Consider the following 22,422-nt stretch of genomic DNA (forward strand, 5'->3'; position numbering starts at 1 on the left):
CCACGCGCGGGAATCCCAGCGTCAGGTTCAGCTCTGCCTCCGCTGGCTTCCCTCTTGCGGCAGACGCCCCGCCCCCTGCCACCTCCGCACGTCTCATTGGCCAGGGCCTGTGTCAGCCTTGGCTCCTCATTGGAGGCTGCGCCTGCCGGTCTGCGTGGCTGGGACATTTCCGCATTGAGGGGGTGCTGCTCCGAATGGAGGGGGAGGGGAGGTGTTTAGGAGAAAGGGGGGGTTTTGGTGTCGGGAGCCGGCAAACGAGTGGGCAGAGGGGGTCACCAGCTGGGCTGCGACCGCAAGAGAGGGACTCAGGGTGTGCATGTGTGAGGGGATACGGAGAGAGAGGAGGGTGCCTCAGAGGTGACATTCAGCCTGCGAACCTTCTTCCTGGGGCGCCATAAACGCTTCCAATTTCCCAACAGCTAAAGGAAGAGGAGGAAGGTGGGTCTCGCTGGCGGGTACGGGAGGGACGGGGTCGGGCTTCTGGCGACCCCCTGGGTGGATGTGTTTCCTTCTCTGAGGTGCAGAACCCCTCTCCCCGACCCGCTGTGTGACCCTGGAGACTGAATTTGAGATTCGGAAGAGCGCAGGGTAGGAGGGACAAGCATACTTGTGGGAAGGGTCGGGCCCTCCCCCGGGACTCCGGGGCGGCGCATGGGTCCACCCCTCGCTGGTGGCCCCTTAGTGTCCGCTGCGGGGGAGGGGCGACACAGCCCTCGGCCCCTCCCGGGAAGAAGCTGCGGCCGGGTTTCGCCTCCCGCAGCGGGGAGGCGGAGAGTTGGAGGCCCCGAGCGGTCGGCCCATCCGAGCGCGGGATTCGTAGCGCCTCTTAGTGCCCTTATATTTAGGGGCCGGTAAAATGGTTGTTCTGCCCGCCTCTGCGGGCTTCCCCAGTCTCCCTGACTCCTGCTTGGTCAGGAGCCGTTGTTGACTGGGGTTTTCTGGGTAACCGGCCAGAGGCTGGACGGCGGGGTCGGGGAGGGGGCAGACGGGGGTGCGGCCCTCCAGTGCCCGCTGCAGTCCGGCCCCGGGGGGCGGTGAAATAACCGCTGTAGGTCCGCCTCTGTCCTTGATGGAATTTAAGTTCGTGTGGCTGTACCTTTTCCGGGAGTCTCCAGCTGGCCGTCGGGAGCGCAGTGTAGCCAGGAGTTCCCAAGCAGACTCAGTCGCACCAAGTTTCCGTCTTGGAATCGAGAGAGGTTTTCCTAGTTTTATGTATTTTTTTCTTTTGGGGGGCCAGTTTTAATCGCTTTGAATAAATACTCCCTTAAATAGCTAAACATAGGAGGAGAAAGAACACGTCGGCTGAAAAGTAGGGGAGGAAGAGGGACCTGCCCTATAGCGTGGTTCTTCTAGAAATTAAAAAAATACATATAAGCCAGAGAATTTTAATAAAGCCCTAAAATGTCGAGATTTGTACAAGGTAAGAAATGCTTCTATTTATCTCCCGGGTTGCTTCAGCTGAATTTGGGTGCTGGCAGTCGAAAGGTTGGTGGGTGGTTTGGAAGTGGAAATGTTCATTTGAGATACCATTTGCGAAACCCTTTTCTTTAAGTTGACATCTGAGCTGCCTTAAGCTGCTAGGTTGGTGTTTCAGATACGTATAATTTATGCCCCTGTGCCCTACTGGGTTTAGTTCTGCCTTCCTGAAATCAGGTTAGTAGTACTCTGGATCCCCTGGATAGTGGCTGTAAATGATGATAAAACAGGATTTTGATTGCTGATTAATCCCTGTTCTCTTCTTGGTCCGTGTCAAGGTACCTGTGTGTGCATGGGGACGGGAAAGGCAACGGGGGAAGGGCGGCGGCTAGGGGAAGGCAGGTGGGTTTTGCCGGGAGCTACTGGGGAAGCTTTAGTATTCTCCGCTTCTTCTCCGTTTGTGTGTACGTGGTTTGAGTCTCAGATTAATTTATTGTGAAACCGGGAGTAGCCCGTAGAAGCTGGAGGTCATTTCACCGGAAGAAATGACTTCGCTGCATTGCTGTATTAATTTTTTTCCTTCTTTGAGATAGGAAAAGATGATTAAGGTTGAAAGTTGAAAATTGCCTTCTAAATTCCGCGTGTATTTAAAAAAAAGGGTTAGGGAATGCCTATCAACTGAGCTAAGCAGTAACATTGCGTGTATGTGTGAATGTACGTGTGTACGGTGTACACATTGAATTTGGTGCTGCCAGAAGTTTACTCTTGTCACCAGTTTGTAGCATAGGATTTGCCTTCTGGTAATGCAAGTAAAGCCCTCTCCTTGTTGACTCCAGCGAGTGAAAACTTCAGCCATCTTGTTGAACATACAGCTAGTAAAGTTCACAACCACTTAAATGTGATTCTTAATAAATGTAGATGTAGGGGGATGGGGAGACATTGGACAAGGGGCATAAAGAATAAGTACGATTTGTAACAATATATATGCTAGTAATATTGATTTGATCAACATATCTCAGTGTTGAACCCCCAAAATTTGTGTAATCAATTTTGATTCAATTTTTTTAAAAAAGTAGATGTACCTTAAAAAAAAAAAAAAAGTTGTGTCAGTAATGGCCGTCATTTGACCCTGGGAATAAAAATGCCCTAGTGAGTTCTGCATTACTTTATTAACTCTTCTTTAAGTTTTATATAATACTAAAGTAAGAGAATTTGAGTGCCTGTGTTATTATGGAAACAGATGGGACGCTTATGCCTGCCTTTAACACTAAGCTCAGAAACGTCATTTGTCATTAGATTTTCAAATTCATGTTATAGCTTATATGTGGTAAGAGACACTTACATTCCGATTGAGTAAATGTCTTATTCAGGAATAGAAAGTCAGAGGTAACTGTTAGAAACTTACTGGTTTTGTAACAACCACAGCAATATTGTTACCATAAAGCTAGTATTTTGCAAGAATGTGCTAGGGAAAAGTGGACAAATGGGTTTTCTTTAAAAGTTAGGAATATTATTAGTTGAACTCAAGGTGTTCCATGTAGTTATGCTTTCAAATAGCTTGTAGAGTTAGTTTTTTGCATTGACTGATTTCACAGCCTTTGCTGTTAAAGTTTACTGTCCTCAGGGGATTCTAAATCAAGTGGCAATACCTAAGAGTTGCTGTGGATATTTGTCATTACTTTGTCATCTACTTAAAAAAAAAAAAAGCTTTCTATTTCTAGATTAATAGGAGTTGCACATTTGTTGAAATTCAGAAATTAACATGGGGACATTACTATTAACTAAACTCCATACTTCTCTCAGATTACTGTTCCCATGATTCAAATCCAAGATACCACATTGCATTTAGTTGCTATGCACTTTTACTTTAAATCGTAGTTTTCCTTTTAAACTGGCAGTTTTGCACAAGATTACACACCCAATTTTTTTTAACGTGATTGTGCTCCTGTTTATCCTTGTTCAAACTTTGTAGTTTGAGTGTGAGCCCTCTGTATGTTTAATTCTACTGCTGTTATAAATGATAAACCTAATTGGCTAAGACAGCTCTCTCCCCAGACCAATTTTCAAACGGAAGGGTTGGAATTTTTGTTTTTGATTTTTAAGCAAATCAGATTCTTTGATCTTTGCTGCAGAACTTACTGATATTTCCACTCATTGGCACTTAACTCATGATACTTCATAGGGGAAAAAGTTAACACATGTAAGGCCAATAAGGCCCCTAACCATTTTTATACGTTGTCTCATTGAAGCTTCGTAAGAGCCCTAAAAGGTAGTAGATTTTTATCATGATCTTACAACTGAGGAAAGTGTTGCACTGGAATTCGTATGTGAATATGTCTAAAGCCTTTGTTCTTTCCAACACCTTTTGTTGCTTCTTGTGTTAAAATCTATGGAAATGGCCTGTTTTTCCAAATAGACTGTCAGTTCCCTATGGGCAAAGATATTATATGAGGGTACTTCAAAAAGTTCATGGAAAGATTTGTATTATCTTTTAATTCTATTTTTCCATGAACTTTTTGAAATACCCTCTTATTCCTGGGGGAAATACAAGGTCTTGTACATGGTGGGTGCTCTAAAAGAATTTGTCATGGATGCCTAATGAGAAACCCACAACTCTACTTTCTCTGTACTTTTTAGTAGGTTAACCTACATTTTTGGTTGTAGTTTTTATAATACCTCTCAGGTCACATAAATGTTGAGAAAGATAGAAGGGTATGGACTTAGGTTTGAATCCTGTTACTAACAGGTGATCTTAGACACACAACTTTTTTGAACCTCAGTTTCTACATATAAATCAGTTAATGCTTATGCCTGAGGGTTATTGAGAAGATGAAATGAAATGAATTGTGTGCTAGGCACATATTATGTGGCCACTAAATTTTACTTTCCTTTTTAAAGATGATGATGGCCTTTCAGATAGCACTATCACCAGAAGTATATATATACCACATGTCATCAACAGAAATAAACAGAAACAAGGCAGTATGAGAGTTCTTTATTTTCCTGTTCCAGGTTTGGTGTTCAAGCCCAGGCACTTAGGAATGATATGTTTAAGGGGGGAAAAAAAGTGCAGGGGTGGGAGAATGGGTTGGAGCGAAGCTTGGTCAGTGTGGGGATGAACACAAGTTGGTGACAGTTTTTGTTTGAGTCCAGTCAACAAAAAGTTTTCGAGCACTTACTGTGTGCAGTACACTGTGTTGGGATTTCTGGTGTATCTCTTGTGGTAGAGTTCAGCAGATCTGGGTATTATTATTATACCTGTGTGTTGTATACATGTGTTTTTGAACATCACAGAACATGGGGTTGCTACACTTTGCTTGAATCTTTTTCCCCAAATCTAGGCAATGTGCTTAGTCGATAGACAAGAGAGTTTTTTAGTGTATATTCCTTGGCAAAAATAAGGTTCAAACTTCTTTAGCCATCTCCCTAAGTCTGTGTTCCTCACACGCTTAAGGTTCCTTCTTTACTGGATCTGTGGCATATTTCCTAGGTGGTGTATTCTGCCCTCAGGTCATCTTTTGCCTACTTGTGAAATTTCTTCTTCAGCTGATAGTTTTCTCTGCTCCATGGCTTTTTGTGGGGTCCTCAGTTATTCTAAACAAATATGAGGACCATCTCTTTTCTAATTGAGTGAGAAGTGGCTCCTTATCACAGTTGGAAGTGCTGAGGTTCATCAGCAGCTATGGCTTTTTGCCAGGATTGCCAATGGATGTCATTTGGACTTCTTTTTAAGTTCTGAGGGATATGGGGTGATCTCCCTAAATATTTTGAAACTTATAAATGGTGGAGAGACTAATTTTGGCTAGCCAGCTAAGGCCATGGTATGTGCTTATAGTGTGATATTAGAGACACTGTTTTTAATATGCCATTATCTATCTAAATTAAGTGTCCCTTAATGTTGTTAAATTGAGGTACTTATATTTCAGGGAAAGCCATTTAAGTACTTCTGTGTCACTTAAAAAATATTCAAGACCTGTCAAGTTTCCCATTTGTTGAATTCATTTTGTGACTTTTTTGGTGATTCCTATTTGGTAGATGGCAGCTAGCCAGAGAAAGTAACTGAGCTAATTATAACTGGAGGGGTCTCAGATGAATACAAGGATGAGAATCATTCTGGGACCTGGTTGTTCTCAAATCCTAAGACCAAATTTAGCCTTTTGCTAATCATTTTAGATGACTAGGATGTTTTTAGCCCAGGGTGATTGGCATGGATTTGAATCAGGACTAGAGGCAGCAAAGTAACGACTAAGGCACACCCCTCATTATTTAAAGATGTGGCTTAGGATTTATTATGTTACTAGAGAGAGGGGAATTTAGTTAAATTCAGAGTAAAATTTATAAATGTAAAATTAAAAGAAATTCAAAATGAAGAGTTCAACTGATGAAAACTATTGACTGTTTTCCAACATGGATCTTGTAATCTCTGTAGTTAAATTGCCCTTTTCTTGCTAACTCAGCTTTTCTTGTAATAAAATGGGCGATTTTCATTTGTGAAAGACTACTGAGGAAAAAAGAATTGACAAAGAACATTAAAGAAATAAGATATATTAACTGTGGTATACTTCTTAGAAGTGCCATTTTGATATTCTGAAGATAAATTGATAAGTAACTTTAAAAGGTAATTTCTCTAAGGTATTATTTTGAACAGTAGGTATTTTCTTATAATACCACTTCACAGAGACCATTCTCTGTGTGCGTGTGTGTATTATTTTTTTCTTCACAGATGAATTGTAGCAACTTTAATTAAAATAATGAGATAGTTTTTGTGACGGACATTAGTTGGCCTAATAATGAAAATGTTCTGGATGAAACAACAGTATACTATAGTTATCTAGTTCCTACCAAGTTGTATTTGATACTTTTTGCAGAAGTGCAGTTATTATGAGTTCTTAGGAAGTCAGACATATTCATTACTGAAAAGTTAATATAAACAAATATTTGAAAGTCAAACTAACTCTAGATTATCTGTGAAAATGATTATCTGTGAAAAGAGTTAGATGTACTAACTTTCTGTATTGCTATTCATCCTGATATCCAGCATTTATACTGTCAAAGAAGATTCCAGCAGTAGTAGAATGAATTTGTGGAGGAGGTCATCTGAGAGTTTGGGATTTAATGATAAAGAAATAATGAATCACTTACCATCTTTTAATTGCTTGGGATCTCTTTACAAGCTGGAGTTTTTCTGAAGACAGTTGCCCTTTTGACACAACCTACGATTTCTTTTCTAACATAAGATATTTTGAACTTGGAATAATAGTGTTGGCAATGTTGATTTTGGTAATTTGGTAGACTGTCCCAAGCACGATGACTATTAATTGAAAGCATATTTCTTAGATTTCTAAAATTCTACTACCAGGCCTGTATCTTTCTATTAATAACTTATTAAATTCTTTGAAAATTGGCTTGTTAAAGTTTAATTTCCTTTTGATAGCTTTATGTGTTTTTTGATTGGGTAGCTTATTTGTGAGAAAAGGTATAATATTCCTTTTGAAAGCTGTTCCCCTGTTCTCTTAACCGTCTAGGACTTAAATTCTGCCTCAGCCAGCAGTTTCACTGTTTATTTTTCTCAGTCATTGCCAGATAAAATTGATTGTGCCCCCAAACCCTTTTGACAATAAAGGATTGTTTTTGAGAACTATGGAGAAATTGGCTATGTGGTTTTAGTTAACTTACATAATCAACAAAATGTTTCATTTTCCAAAAACTTTCTAGATGTTTGTTAGTTTTTCCTACGTAATCAAGAGAGTTCCCTGTTTCTTTGTGATTTCACTGTGTCTTTTTAAAAACAAAGTCATTCATTGTTCTCATGGAGCTGAAATCGTCGTATTATACTTAGTCTACTTTTTACTTGCTAGTCATCAAATTGTAAAAATACTATTTTAGGGGGCACTTTCTTTGACAATAGCTCCACTTGTTCCTTGGCTGAAGACAAGGGGATTGGAGTTTGTATTTTCTTTCAGTTGTTGCCCTGGCAAATCCTGATGTGTTATTTCATTTGTATTATACCCCTGCCTAGAATTTTAAAACTTCTAAAGAGTACAGGAAAATGGAATAACATATGCACTGTTTGGGGTTCATTTGTGCCAATGGTGAAATGCTTAGCCTTGGTAATAAAATATTTATAAAGTCCATAAAAACTTTCTTCAATTTTTTAAAATTAATTTTATTGCTCAGAAAACAAACAATACATAAGGAGAAGTTGAAGAGTATAAGATGCAGTAAGACAATGCTTATTCTAATTTGTAGTTTAACCTCACATAATAACATGTTATTACATAGTTGAGTTGCTGATTTTCATTCAGATTTGGTGGCGTACACCTGGAGGTGGTAAACCATGCAAATACACTGTAAATGAGAAAGGAGAGACCTTTCTGTAGTCGAAGGAGAAGCTGGGCACCAGGCAACAGGGCTCAGATTCCAGCTTGGCACCATTACTGTGTCCTTAGGCAAGTCAGCAAATCGGGGCCCCTGTTTCTTCATCTCCAAGATAAGGAATTGGAGTCATTGTCTTTAAAGCCCTTCCCTGCCTAAAAGTTTTACCTAAACGTACATATATCAAGTTATGGGGCAGGGCTGCCAGATAATTTTTTGGTCCCTGGTGGTGATTTTATGTTGAGTCCTTTTCGCCTCTTCTCAGCAAATGAGTGTGATAGGCCCCTTGGCATGACTTTCTTATCATTCATTAAACTTAAAGCAAAGAGATTTTATTTAACAAATCTCTTCTGAATGTTCTGTTTTCCAGAGATAACATTTTCTTTTTTTCTTTGAGATTTTAAGAGCTACTCTATTGTGTGAGAGCATGGTTAATCTTAATTATTGAAGAGAAGTCTGGCTTATGTATAAATTGTTAAGAGTTTTTTAAAAAAATAAGCTGTGCGTGATTAGTAAAAGTCTTGATTAGCCAGTAGCTCTGCACATTTGGTGCTGGAATAGTTCTCGAAAGCCTGATATCTTTTTGTTTTTGTTATCAGAAAGGATTTATTAAGCATTCATATGTCTGTAAAGCTGAGTCATTAAAAAAATCTTTCTAAATGTAGTCATACTATATAATATAAAATAATTAATATTGACTTTAATAGTAAAAGATCATATAAAATCGTATGAGATGCAACTAATTGAACTTATTTTTCTTAATGACTGAATGACATGGAATATATTTTTTTTACATTTTTTCCTAAGTTAAGCTAAACCTAAATATATAGATTGCCCAATTTTTTTTAATCTCCAAAGTTTGTGACAAAATTATATTGACATTTATATAGGTTAATTAAAAATTGAAAGGAAATTTAGATGTCATTTTATCAAGGCTCCCTGCCACTCTGAAATTTCTTTGACAACATCCCTGATACTTGACTAACAAATCACCCTCTGCTTGAGAAGCCTTTGGGACTGGGACTTCAAGTACTGAAGACAGTCCATACTTTTCTTAGCCCTGCTTTGTGTGACTGGGATTCATGGCTCTTGCAAACTTTCCGTTTAGCCTTATCAGGGACTACCTACACGATACTGGACTTTGCCTTCTTTATACTCAGTGCATAGCTGGATCACAATAAGCTCTTACCCATTTATTTAATAAACATTACTTGAGTATTACTTGAGTATATCTCAAGCTCTGTGTTAGGCAGTGGGAATACAGGTGTGAACAAAACAGACATGGTATATTCTCACAGAGTTTATAATCCGTTGGGTAAGATAAATATTGAATAAAATTTTAGAAGTATGATGTTATAAAGAAGAGGTTCTAGGATCTACCATAAGAGCATATAATGGGCAACCTTGCTTTCTAGGAGGAAAATCTCTATTCATATTGAAACTGTACTTTGACAAAATGAATAGGAGGTGGTCAAGCCACTGATATATGAGGATTTCAGTTTAAAAAAAAATTTTTTTTTAAATTTTTATTTTGTCGATATACAATGTGGTTGATTATTGTGGCCCATCACCGAAACCTCCCTCCCTCCTCCCTCACCTCCCTCCCACCCAACAATGTCCTTTCTGTTTGCTTGTCGTATCAACTTCAAGGAATTGTAGTTGTTATATCTTCTTCCCCCCTCCCCCCAGTTTTTTGTGTGTGTGTGTGTGTGTGTGTGTGTGTGAATTTATTTATTTATTTTTAGCTCCCACAAATAAGTGAGAACATGTGATATTTCTCTTTCTGTGCCTGACTTGTTTCACTTAATATAATTCTCTCAAGGTCCATCCATGTTGTTGCAAATGGCAGTATTTCATTCGTTTTTATAGCTGAGTAGTATTCCATTGTGTAGTTGTACCACATTTTCCGTATCCACTCATCTGATGATGGACATTTAGGCTGGTTCCAACTCTTGGCTATTGTAAAGAGTGCTGCGATGAACATTGGGGAACAGGTATACCTTCGACTTGATGATTTCCATTCCTCTGGGTATATTCCCAACAGTGGGATAGCTGGGTCATATGGCAGATCTATCTGCAATTGTTTGAGGAACCTCCATACCATTTTCCATAGAGGCTGCACCATTTTGCAGTCCCACCAACAATGTATGAGAGTTCCTTTTTCTCCACAACCTCACCAGCATTTATCATTCAGAGTCTTTTGGATTTTAGCCATCCTAACTGGGGTGAGATGGTATCTCAGTGTGGTTTTGATTTGCATTTCCCAGATGCTGAGTGATGTTGAGCATTTTTTCATATGTGTTTTGGCCATTTGTATATCTTCCTAAGAGAAATGCCTACTTAGCTCTTTTGCCCATTTTTTAATTGGGTTGCTTGTTTTTTTCTTGTAAAGTTGTTTGAGTTCCTTGTATATTCTGGATATTAATCCTTTGTCAGATGTATATTTTGCAAATATTTTCTCCCACTCTCTGTTGGTTGTTTTTTAACTCTGTTAATTGTTTCTTTTGCTGTGCAGAAGCTTTTTAGTTTGACATAATCCCATTTGTTTATTTTTCCTTTGGTTGCCCGTGCTTTTGGGGTCATATTCATGAAATCTGTGTCCAGTCCTATTTCCTGAAGTGTTTCTCCTATGTTTTCTTTAAGAAATTTTATTGTTTCAGGGTGTATATTTAAATCCTTAATCCATTTTGAGTTGATTTTAGTATATGGTGAGAGGTATGGGTCTAGTTTCATTCTCCTGCATATGGATATCCAGTTATCCCAGCACCATTTGCTGAAGAGGCAGTCCCTTCCCCAGTGAATAGGCTTGGTGCCTTTGTCAAAGATCAGATGGCAGTAAGTGTGTGGGTTGATTCTGGATTCTCTATTCTATTCCATTGATCAGTGTGTCTGTTTTTATGCCAGTACCATACTGTTTTGGTTATTATAGCTTTGTAGTATAGCTTAAAGTCAGGTAGTGTTATGCCTCCAGTTTTATTTTTTTTACTCAGCATTGCTTTGGTTATGCGTGGTCTTTTATTATTCTGCATAAATGTCTGGATAGTTCTTTCCATTTCTGAGAAAAATGTCATTGGAATTTTGATGGGGATTGCATTGAATTTGTATATCACTTTGGGTAGTATGGATATTTTCACTATGTTGATTCTTCTAATCTAAGAGCATAGGATATCTTTCCATCTTCTTGTATCCTCTCTAATTTCTCTTAGCAGTGCTTTGTTCTCATTTTAGAGATTTTTCACGTCCTTGGTTAACTCAATTCCTAAGTATTTTATTTCTTTGGTGGCTATTGTAAATGGGCAGGCTTTCTTGATTTCTCGTTGTGCACGTTCACTATTGGAGAAAAGAAATGCCACTGTTTTTTGTGTGTTGATTTTGTATCCTGCTACTGTGCTGAAATCATTTATCAACTCCAAGAGTTTTTTTGTAGAGGCTTTAGGCTGTTCGATATATAGGATCATGTCATCTGCACACAGGGACAGTTTGACTTCTTCTTTTCCAATCTGGATGTCCTTTATTTCCTTCTCTTCTCTGATTGCTCTGGCTAGTACTTCCAACACTATGTTGAATAGGAGTGGTGAGAGTGGGCATCCTTGTCTAGTTCCTGTTCTTAAAGGAAAAGCTTTCAGCTTTTCCCCATTCAGGATGATATTGGCAATGGGTTTGTCATATATAGCTTTAATTATGTTGAGATACTTTCCATCTGTACCCTACTTATAGAGGGTCTTTGTCATGAATGAGTGCTGAACTTTATCAAATGCTTTTTCAGCATCTATAGAGATGATCATATGGTCCTTGTGTTTGAGTTTATTAATATGGTGTATCACATTTATTGATTTGCGTATGTTGAACCAACCTTGCATCCCTGGGATGAATGCCACTTGATTGTGGTGAATAATTTTACGTATGTGTTGCTGTATTCTGTTTGCTAGTATTTTAGTGAGGATTTTTGCATCTATATTCATCAAGGATATCGCCCTGTAGTTTTCTTTTTTGGTTATATCCTTACCTGGTTTTGGTATCAGGATGATGTTTGCTTCATAGAATGAGTTTGGGAGATGTGCGTCTGTTTCAATATTTTGGAATAGTTTGTAAAGAATCGGTGTCAATTCCTGTTTGAATGTTTGGTAAAATTCTGCTGTGAATCCATCTGGTCCTGGGCTTTTCTTTGTTGGGAGCCTTCTGATAACAGCTTCAATCTCCTTTATTGTTATTAGTCTGTTCAAATTTTCTACGTCTTCATGGTTCAGTTTTGGGAGCTTGTGTGTGTCCAGAAATTTATTCATTTCCTCCAGATTTTCAAATTTGTTGGCGTATAGTTGTTTATAGTAGTCTCGAATGATTCCTTGTATTTCAGATGGATCAGTTGTAATATCGCCTTTTTCATTTCTAATTTTTGTTATTTGAGTCTTCTCTCTTCTTTTTTTTGTTAGCCATGCTAATGGTTTGTCAATTTTATTTATCTTTTCAAAAAACCAACTTTTTGATTCATTGATCTTTTGTATTGTTTTTTTGGGTTTCAATTTCATTAAGTTCTGCTCTGATCTTAATGATTTCTTTCCGTCTGCTAACTTTAGATTTGGATTGTTCTTGTTTTTCTGGTTCTTTAAGGTGAAGTGTTAGGTTGTTCACTTGCCATCTTTCCATTTTTCTGAGGTGAGCATTTAATGCAATAAATTTCCCCCTTAATACTGCTTTTGCGGTATCCCACAGGTTTTGGTATGATGTATCATTATTTTCATTAGTTTCAATAAATGTTTGATTTCCTGCTTGATTTCTTCTTGGACCCATATGTCATTAAGTAGAATGCTGTTTAATTTCCATGTGTTTGTATAGTTTCCAGAGTTTCATTTGTTACTGATTTCTAGTTTTAATCCATCGTGGTCTGAGAAAATACATGGGATAATTCCAATTTTTTTGAATTTGTTGAGACTTGATTTGTGACCTAATATGTGATCTATCCTGGAGAATGATCCATGTGCTGATGAGAAGAATGAATATTCTGAGGTTATTAGATGGAATGTTCTGTAGATATCTGCCAATTCCAATTGGTCTAGAGTATTGTTTAGATCTTGTGTTTCTCTGCTGATTCTTTGCCTAGATGATCTGTCCAATATTGACAGTGGGGTGTTCATGTCCCCTGCTATTATGGTATTATTGTCTATTTCCTTCTTTAGGTCTAACAGAGTTTGTTTTATACATCTGGCTGCTCCAACATTGGGTGCATACATATTTATGATTGTTACGTCTTCTTGATGCATCAGTCCTTTTATCATTACGTAGTGTCCCTCATTGTCTCTTTTTATGGTTTTTAGTTTAAAGTCTATTTTGTCAGATATAAGAATAGCTACTCCAGCTCGTTTTTCTTTTCTGTTTGCATGGTAAATCTTTTTCCATCCTTTCACTCTTAGTCTATGTGAGTCTTTATGGGTGAGGTGGGTCTCTTGTAGGCAGCATATAGTTGGGTCCTCCTTTTTAATGCAGTCAGCCAGTCTGTGTCTTTTGATTGGGGAATTTAAGCCTTTTACATTAAGAGTTGTTATTGAAAGGTGTTGATTTATTCCTAGCATTTTATTGGTTGTTTGGTTGTCTTCGGTGTCTTGGGATTTAAGTTTTGATTTCCAGTTTAGTCATATACCATTGTTGGGTGCCTATACTGTGCCAGGTGCTGAGGTAGGTGTTGGGAAAACAAAGTTTATAATGTAATATGGTTTGTGCCCATAAAGAGAATATGTTTTAGGGTTGTAGATAGACATCTAAGTAAAAAATTGGAGTTTTGGGGGCGTTTGATATAATGCAGAGGCAGGAACGATTAAAACCCCTACATAAAAGAGATGTGATAGAAAGGAAGACCTCTTTGAATGTTCAGAAGCCACCACCTAGAACACTAGGAATGCCACCACCAAAATGGCAGAAGCTATACATTATAGGCTGAAATACAGAAGTCACAAAGTTTGAATTTTTGGGGGCTGAGGGATCAGGGAGGTTTCTAAAAGGATGGGATGATTCTCATGATTTTGGTATTCACACTGGGTCATTCACTTTCTTATTTTTTCCCCTCATTCTGCTTCCCCTTTTCTGAAAGTGTTGAGTGGCACTTGAGATGCATATTTTGGAACAATGTTATAATAGTACACTTTTAATTCCATGGAGCAGAAAAATACCAACTCTATTGGCTTTAAAAATGGGAGACTTTTATCACATACATTTTGAAGTAGGATATTTCAGGGTTGGTTAATTTATTGCAAAGGCTCATCAGTCTTTCCTTCCTTCTGTGCTATATTTGACATATCTGCTCACTCTTGGGTAGGCTTCCTTGGTGCTACTGAATGGCAGAAGAAACTGGGGGTGAGGGGTGGACACATCCTTATATGTCCATGAATGGAAAAAGTATCTTTTCTCATGTATCTCTTTTTTCAGTGGGGAACGCCTTTCTCCAAAGTCCTTTGGCAAACTGTACCTTTGTGGCTTACTGGCCAGAATCATATTATGTTTTTTGCTTAAACCAATCGCTGAGAAGGCTTTTGACCAATCTGGGCTTGTGCCATCTCTGAAGCACATGGCCTTGGGGCAGAGAATAGGTGACAGAATAGCATTGGGGTAGGAAGAAGGACGAGGAACATGGCTGCTACAAACATAGTAAGGTAAATTGTGTATAATCTATATGAGAGCTACTCAAAGTGATACTGCAGCATTTGCTTATTAGAAATGAGTATTATCCCCACCCCTAACCTACTGAGTCATAATAATCTCTGGGAACCTGCCCAGGAATCTGTGTTTTAGCAAGCCCTCCACATGATTTGTATGCACATTAAAGATTATGAAGTACTATTCTAGGTGTCTCAAAAGGAGTAGATTTTTGCTGTTAGGCATTCTGCTTTAGCACTTTCATTAGCTTTGGCAACTCAAAAAGGTATTTCAGCTTGGCTTTTAAGACATGCCTGGATAAGGAATTTGTATTTATTTCAGTACGCAATGAGACATGCCTGGATAAGGAATTTGTATTTATTTCAGTACGCAATGAGAATCCCATCAAATGAGGAAGAAAAGTGATATGATGGGAGTTGTCATGGTAAGTAACCCTTACTTTACTTAATAATGGCCCCAAAGTGCAAGATTACTGTGCCTAATTTATAAATTAAGTTTTATCAGTGGTATGTATGTATAGGAAAGGACATAATATATATAGGGTGTGGTACAATCCACTGTTTCAGGCATTCACAGGGGGACTTAGAATGTATCCCCTGGGGATAAGGGGGAACTACTGTACCTCTCTATGTTGGCTTCCTGGGATGGTTGGGATGTGGCTTGGCTCTTCAACCTCTTAATTGCTTTTGATATTCTCCTGGTGACCTTTTTATGGCCTGTTCATTATGAAACTAGCTTTATACTTTAGAAAGTGAAGTTATTTTGTTTGTCCCAGTATCAGGGTATCAGGGAAGGGTATTATGTATACCTTTTAGTTGCTGAAATGTATGTAATGAACTATTTGAATTAAGAAAGAAAAGCAGTCACTTGTCAGATTGAATGTGTGTATGTGTGTGTTTCACTCTCTCTGGCTCCAACTGGATAGGGGAAAGTCCATGATTTTGAAATTATAGTTCTTGAAAACAAGGAAGAATTAGGAAATTGAGGGGGGTGGGAGAGCTTCTAAAAAAAAAAAACAATGTACTGTTCTATTCAAAATTGACCAAAGTGTAATGAAATCAACCTAGACAGTTCTGATATAAGACCAGTTTTATGTGGTGGGTAGTTATCCTGTTGATTAGATGTAAGAAGAGATTCTAGTAGAAATGCTTTTGGAGGAGAGTAGTATTTAGGGATTTTACTCCAAGGATTAAAGAGAGCTAGACTAACCTCACTGTGGGCATAGGACTCAGAAAAAAATGGCTTTGCTTCTGGGCTCCAGCATTAGCCTGCTTGTGACCTTGAATAAGTCATTTAACTATTTTCAACGTCAGTTTCCTCATCTGTAAAATGATAAAGGTAGATTAAATGCTCCCTCCCATCTCTAAAAATGTTTTGATTTATCACCAAGGTAATGAAATGTTTGACTCCCAATCCACTCTCTGTCTAAAGGCCTGAGGATGAGTTTAGAAATATTACATTATGCAGGGGATTCTTTAATTGACCTTCCCTTAGAAGCACAACTGTCATTACTAGAAGTGTGACCTGAGAATGTTAAATTCAAGAAAGCTTCTAAGCATTAAGGTCTGTACTTCTTTTCCTGCCAGAAATTCCAGACCTTTCTTAAAAAATTCAGGATGGATAAGGAGGTCACTGCAAAGTGAAATGGTTTCTAGCTCTGTGCCTCCTGGTCTGTTCCTAGGTACTTAAGATAGCTACTCTTCTTGCTTAAGCACTCTTCCTTATTCTTCATTTTTGAATATTCTTTATTCCTTAAAAGCCCTTTCTTATTCTTTAATCACTAAAAATGGAAGTTCATAGTCGTGCTTTGCTCAGGAGAGGGGGAATGAAACAGCAGTGGGGTGGGGCAGAAGAGGCGACAGGCTTGTTAATATTCTTCTGTTGTTTAAGCTGATTGTACTTGGAAAAGGGGTAGAAAGAATACTAATTGTTCTTTGTGTGCATTGGTGCTGTATCAAACAAATGGAAATAAAGATTAGGGATGTTTCTCACAACTCAAGTTTGATCTATGTCTGGGATATTTTTTGAATCTGTGTCTGAAGGTTGGACCCGCTACGGTTGGCAAAGATCACATATAGTATGGAATGTGAGTCTTTCAGCCAGTCTTCCTTAGCTTGGCTTGGTAGGGAGGATAGTGATGCGCTTTTTGTGTGTTTTGACCTTAAACCATTTAAATTGATAGACTTGTTCTGCAGAGAGAGCTTCTAAAATATGGTGGGTTTTATTTTGTTTTTGTTTTCTGTTCTCATTTAGGCAAATCTCAAAGAGCTACTTTAGTTATTTTTAAACTTTGCAGTTACATTTAGTTTTATCTCATTTTGGCATTTGCCCAAAATATGTTAAATGTTTCCATCACTATATTTTTTAGGAATGTTACACTGAATACTGGCCTTCAGGATCTAACTTCAGCAACAAAGAAGCAAGTCTGTAGATGTCTTTGAGTCTAACAAAACTTATTTTAAAAATCATTGTATAGTTGCTTCTTGATCTGTTTTAATTGATCTGTGGTACAGAATTAAAGTCCTGTATTCTTTAATATAGAAGTTTTTCTTCCAAATTATTTCCCAAACATTAACATGAGAATTGGCTTAAAGACTGGGGGAAAGACATCCCAGGTACACAAGATGTGTCAGGGTTGGAGACTTAACCTGTGACAAATTTTAAATTACAACTGAGTCTGCCAAAGAATGATCATGTATGGATGATGTCATGTAACTCTAGTTTAAATTATTCTGCAATAGCTTTTAATTACCTGCCATAGTTTATGCAAATGTGCTATCGATTGCCATAGGTTTTTATAGATTATAATCAAATTGCTACTTACAATCAAGACGTATCTTTAGGCTGTTTATAGAACGCTCAGGATGTACCGTGCTTCTTAGCTCACAGAGAAGTTGTTTATGAGCCACAGTCTTGGGTCACTTTGGGAGTTTTACTAGAGAATATAAACTTAGTTGTGTTTTGGTTTATGCCTGTAAAAGAGCACAGTTTGAACATGGTTATTTTAGGGTTGAATTGTGTGTTCTCACCAAATTTCCTTGGATTTTTTTCCTCTTGGATTTTAATGACAGAAAGTGTGTATAAGAAAATTTTTGAAGAGCTTTGTTAAATATCTCACTTGTTAACATTTTTAGATATTTGGGGGAGGGAGAGGCTGTTTATATTAAATAAATTAACCAGGAGTTGCATAGTTTACTAATTTTTGTTCTCAAAACTATCTTTAAAATATTGATTATGTTGGCTTTAATTCTGTTTATATAAATGTTTCTCCTGTCTAGGTAGTAAATGAAAGAGTTTATATTGTGTGGGGGTGTATAAGGGGACAGAGTTTTTAGCCTTATTGAAATATGATTCTGCTAAATTAACCAGGATTTGTAGAAATCACTGGTTATCACATAAAGTGTTGAATATAAACTTTAAAAAGTACATTTATAAAATAAGATTGAATTACATATTGAGGATGAAAGGGGTGGTGGACAATAATCTGATTGTTCCTTATTTTATGAGAAGTAGACAGGGTGATTACTCTCTAGATAGTAAAGTATGTAAAACAACCTGTGTTGGCATTTTTCTCCCAAGGTATTTGGGCCTGGGGTGTTTCTTTTTCTGTATTTTTCTATTTTTATTTGTATTCATTCAACAGGCATTTCACCTTTAGTGAGATCCATCTGTGACAGAGGTGGCCAGCTATGCCAAAAGCCCTAATAGTCTAGTCTAACACAGATAATCAGTAAAAAATCTTAGTTGAAATCGGACCAGAACAATACAGGGAGCCCTGTGCCCTTCTTTTAAAATGAAGATGTTGATTCAGGGAAGCAGAGGGACCTTGGAATTGCCGGTACCTCTCAAGAGGTTCTTCTTTAGCGGGGAATATGAAACTGAAGTGGCTTCCCTTCTAAAATGGAAAGGATTTCTTATATTTTTCATCTGGCCTGGAGAAGAGGAGTGAGGAATCGTGCTTCTATGAAATTGCCAGGCCCTTTCAGTAGTAGAGGTGGAGCTGTATGCTTAAATGAAAAGTAATCCTTTTGCTTTCACCTGTCCCACCTACCCAGAAGTGCTTAGTGTCCCATGTACACTGGTAAAGCATGTAGATGTACCAGTCAAATTTGAGCCCATATGATTAAATGGTCCTAACTAGTTGACACTGCTGAAATTCTCCTAGAGGATGATGATATCATGGGATTGGATCCTTTTAATTTGCTGGAAATTGATTCGTTGTAGCTTACCAGTTGTTTGAGTGGCTGTCTGAGATTTTAGTTGGTGGTTTTATGTTTTTGTTTTAAGATCTCAGCAAAGCCATGTCTCAGGATGGTGCTTCACAGTTCCAAGAAGTCATTCGACAAGAGCTAGAATTATCTGTGAAGAAAGAACTAGAAAAAATACTTAACACAGCACCATCACATGAGTTTGAGGTAAGGACTCTACACTGTTTTTTACTTCACCTGTCTACATACTGAATTGCTGCCAATGAGGATGATTGTCTAGCCTCAAATAAGCACAGGATGTATGACAACATCGAAAACAAAAAATTAGTATTGCTTAATAATAAAGATTTTTAACATTGTAAACCATTATGTCTTTTTTTTTTTTTTTTTTTGAGTTAGAAAGTTTCCAAAGTCACTAAAAGAATCAGGACAAAATTATACTTTATTTGTTCTATGTTTTGATATCACTAGGTGGAAAAATGGATATCAGTGTTCAGTTGGAATTGTGAGAAAGTAGTTTATCAGCCATATATTCTACACGCCTTTTCCAAAGAGCCAACTCTAATAGAACCATGCTACTTTGACAACTATAATAGAAGTTTCTTAGAATTGGAAAAGTATTTACTTTTCTACTTAAATATCAATAGATTATCCTTTTCATTTTCAAATTTCAGTTTGCACTTAACCTTTTCAGGTTAGCCATATTTTGTTCTTTTTTCTCCTTTTGGTGAAGATTAATTTCCACTTAGAAGCAGAGAGAGATATTGGTGAGTAAATGGAGAGAACCAGTTGGAGTTCCCAAAAACCAAGTGGTGTTCAGATTACATGATACTCCTGGGAGATGGGAGGATTATTTGCTTTTATTCCTATAAATGAGGTTCCTATTAGCTTTTGTTCCTCTTTAGTTTTAAATTAGGGTGTAAAAAGTCTCTGCTGTACTCCATGTTCTAATAGTATGAGTTTCATTTAAAGGTATTTAAATATACTTACATCTAAATATAAAGGTATTTAAAGGTATTTAATTTCATTTAAAGGTATTTTATAGTTTGTATCTGTTTTTATGTTTTTATTAAATATTAAGCATTCTGCTGATTGTAACAATGCCTTCTATTTTCATAGCACACTAAAAAAGACCTCGATGGATTTCGGAAGCTATTTCATAGATTTCTGCAAGAAAAGGGACCTTCTGTGGATTGGGGGAAAATCCAGAGACCTCCAGAAGATTCGGTAAATTTTAGTTAAAATGTAGGAAAATTTAAGGTAATTTTGGACATCGGTTGAACTTTGGGGTTGGAGTAATGTACAGGATTTGTGAGAACCCTCACATCAGACACAGACAAGAATTGCTTTGCATTCTCTGACCCCTCATGCTGAAATTACGTATATATAGCCTTCTACCTCTTTCCCTTCTTTTAGACATTTCAGAATCCTGCTGAGAACTTCCCTGTAGCACTACCTCGTAAATTAATATCTCTGTATCGAGGTATTCTTTTGCAAAGTACTGAACACACTGTAAGAGCTTCATTTACCTTCGTTTCTTCCTTCTCTCCATGGGCAATGAGAAATGAAGCCATTTGATTTCTGATTTCCCATAGGGTCATGGATAGACACTTAGTCAGATCTTAAAGCTCTCCTATGCTTTCGACCCTTCTTTACAGCCATATTTCCCCTGTCTGCCTTATGTGAACCAACCTAGCATTCCCTTTACATACATGGTATTCCCCTGCTTCTGGACTTCTATGTGTGCTGTTTTCCTGGAACACCATGGTCTCTTCATCTATTCAAATCTTGCTTATTCTTGGAGGCTCAGTCCAAATGCCTGTACTTCTGTCATCAGCCCCTAGCGAAAAGCTGTGCTGAGGAGGTGTACAGGTATAGTATTGGAGTTCAAATCCTAGCTCTGCTGCTTATGAATTTGAATTTTGTATAAAATGAGAATAATGCCAAGTGCTTTATGTACTTCACAGCGTTGTTATGAGGGTTTATTAAGATAATATATATGGAAATATGTCAAACCATGAAGGATTTTGCAGATGTTAGTGGTTATTTCTATGATCATGTGACACTTAGCCAGCCTAATTAGGAGTAGGTGTTCGTGAATGTTTTTGTCTTCCATGCTAGATATTGAGGCCAGGGGGCTGTGTGTCCTGAGCAAATGTTTTGTTGAATGGATGATCTAAATGAAGTGATTGTCTAAGGAACAGTTTTTGTTAACATAGTGGCCTTTTTTCCCTTTCCTGTCAGCTCTTTTGACCTTTGCTGCTTGTTGCACTTTTCACTGCAGGTAGAAAAGACTAGATAGAGTGGAATAATTGTGTGTAGATAGTTTATCTCTTGTGTGTTTATAGTTTTACATAATCTAACATTGGTTTAAAAACAGGGCTGTTTAGGGCTGGCCCCTGTTGGGCATCTCTGGCGGCTGCACGGGACCCCAACAGGTTTTTCCTTTCCCTAGAGTGTTGGGGCCAAAGGGATTGCCCTTTTTTCCCCTCCAGGACGTGGGGCGAAAAGAGATTCCAAGAGATGGGTGAGCACGCAGCTGGTCTCCCAGATAGGGAACAAACACATACACACACAGCGCAGGTTCTGTCAGGCAATTCCGTTTATTGTAACACAAAAGATCATATTTATGTGCTTAGCAGGCGGGGATTTCCAAGCTTAGGCCAGTCCTTGAAAAGGTCAAGTGTGCACGTGCCTTGCCTCTCTATGCTTAGCCCTCCCCCTTAACTTCCCTTGGGCACCACCTTTTATCCATTTAGGCCATCTGTTGTCTTTGCTTAGAAAAAGGGCGTGGTCCCATAGTTCCCCCTTTTTGTTTTAATGGAAGCCTTGTGTTGTTGTGCCTGTTTTAGGTTGTCGTCCCCCCCCCCCCCCCCTTAGGGGATCTTACCCGTCATTGGCTATCCAACCAAGCTGAAGCCAAACAGGAGATTACACCTTGGTGTTAATTTTTTGACGGGCCAAATTGACCCAAGGGTCTTGGGGGTGTTGTTCATTAGCTACCTTTTCCACCACCTGGGTGAGCATGGTGAGGGACCCTAGGTTGTGCCTTATAAGGGCCGTTAGCCAACCCCACATGCATGGAGGGCCTGCTAAGGCGGATATTAGAGTGGTGAGCCAAGGGGAAGTTCTAAACCAGCCTTCAAACCAGCTGGAATTGGCCTTGCTTTCCCTCCTACGTTTTTCTAATCCTTCTCTTAATTTAGCTGCGTAAAAACAACATTCTTCTTTGAGGGCTGCACATAATCCTCCTTGTTGCAGAAACAGCAAGTCCAAGCCCCTTCTGTTCATGTTTGGTTAGCCAGAGTGTGTGGAGAAGAGGGTGGACTTGCTTCACCAATCATGGAGAAGACCCCTAGCAGAAGATAAGCTTGCTTCATTGTGGACTTTCCTGGAAAACATAAGAAAGGTTTTCCTCAGGGTTGTTATCACCCTGGGCAGTGGGTGAGAACTTGAGATTTCTGGCTGGCAACCATATAGGGTTGGGCTCGTTGAAAGGAAAAATACATCCAAATCCTCTGCCTATAGTTAAGAGCGGGTCAGGGCCTTCCATTGTCCTGAAAGGGGATCTTTCCATCGCACCTGAATGGCAGGACGTGGGGATTGGGTTGACCAGTGTTTTTGGAAAGCAGTTATTGGCTCATGTTTTGGAAAATTTAAAATATTTAAGGTAAATAATGCCATTCCTAACTGTTGGTGGGGGCTAATAATTCCCCCTTTTTGTTTTAAAAGTTGGTTCTTTAGATTTTGATGCTGACATTCTATTATGGATTGTCCC

At 38.4% G+C, this 22,422-nt stretch overlaps 1 protein-coding gene across 2 annotated transcripts in view; it reads left to right on the plus strand.

The window, feature by feature from the left end:
- The first annotated feature begins 233 nt into the window (after positions 1–233).
- UGP2 (UDP-glucose pyrophosphorylase 2) overlaps positions 234–22,422 on the plus strand; it is a 66,990-nt gene continuing 44,801 nt past the window's right edge. Inside the window, exons 1-3 of one of the 2 annotated variants that reach the window (XM_063077610.1) lie at positions 234–438; positions 18,724–18,851; positions 19,764–19,871. In XM_063077610.1, the coding sequence (XP_062933680.1) occupies positions 18,738–18,851; positions 19,764–19,871 (222 nt within the window). In that variant the 5' untranslated portion in view covers positions 234–438; positions 18,724–18,737. Of the gene's footprint in view, positions 439–1,041; positions 1,421–18,723; positions 18,852–19,763; positions 19,872–22,422 lie in introns of those variants that run through there. The other variant, XM_063077609.1, reaches the window with a different exon arrangement.

Source organism: Cynocephalus volans, chromosome 14 (genome assembly GCF_027409185.1).
Source record: "Cynocephalus volans isolate mCynVol1 chromosome 14, mCynVol1.pri, whole genome shotgun sequence".
NCBI classification, from domain to species: Eukaryota; Metazoa; Chordata; class Mammalia; order Dermoptera; family Cynocephalidae; genus Cynocephalus; species Cynocephalus volans.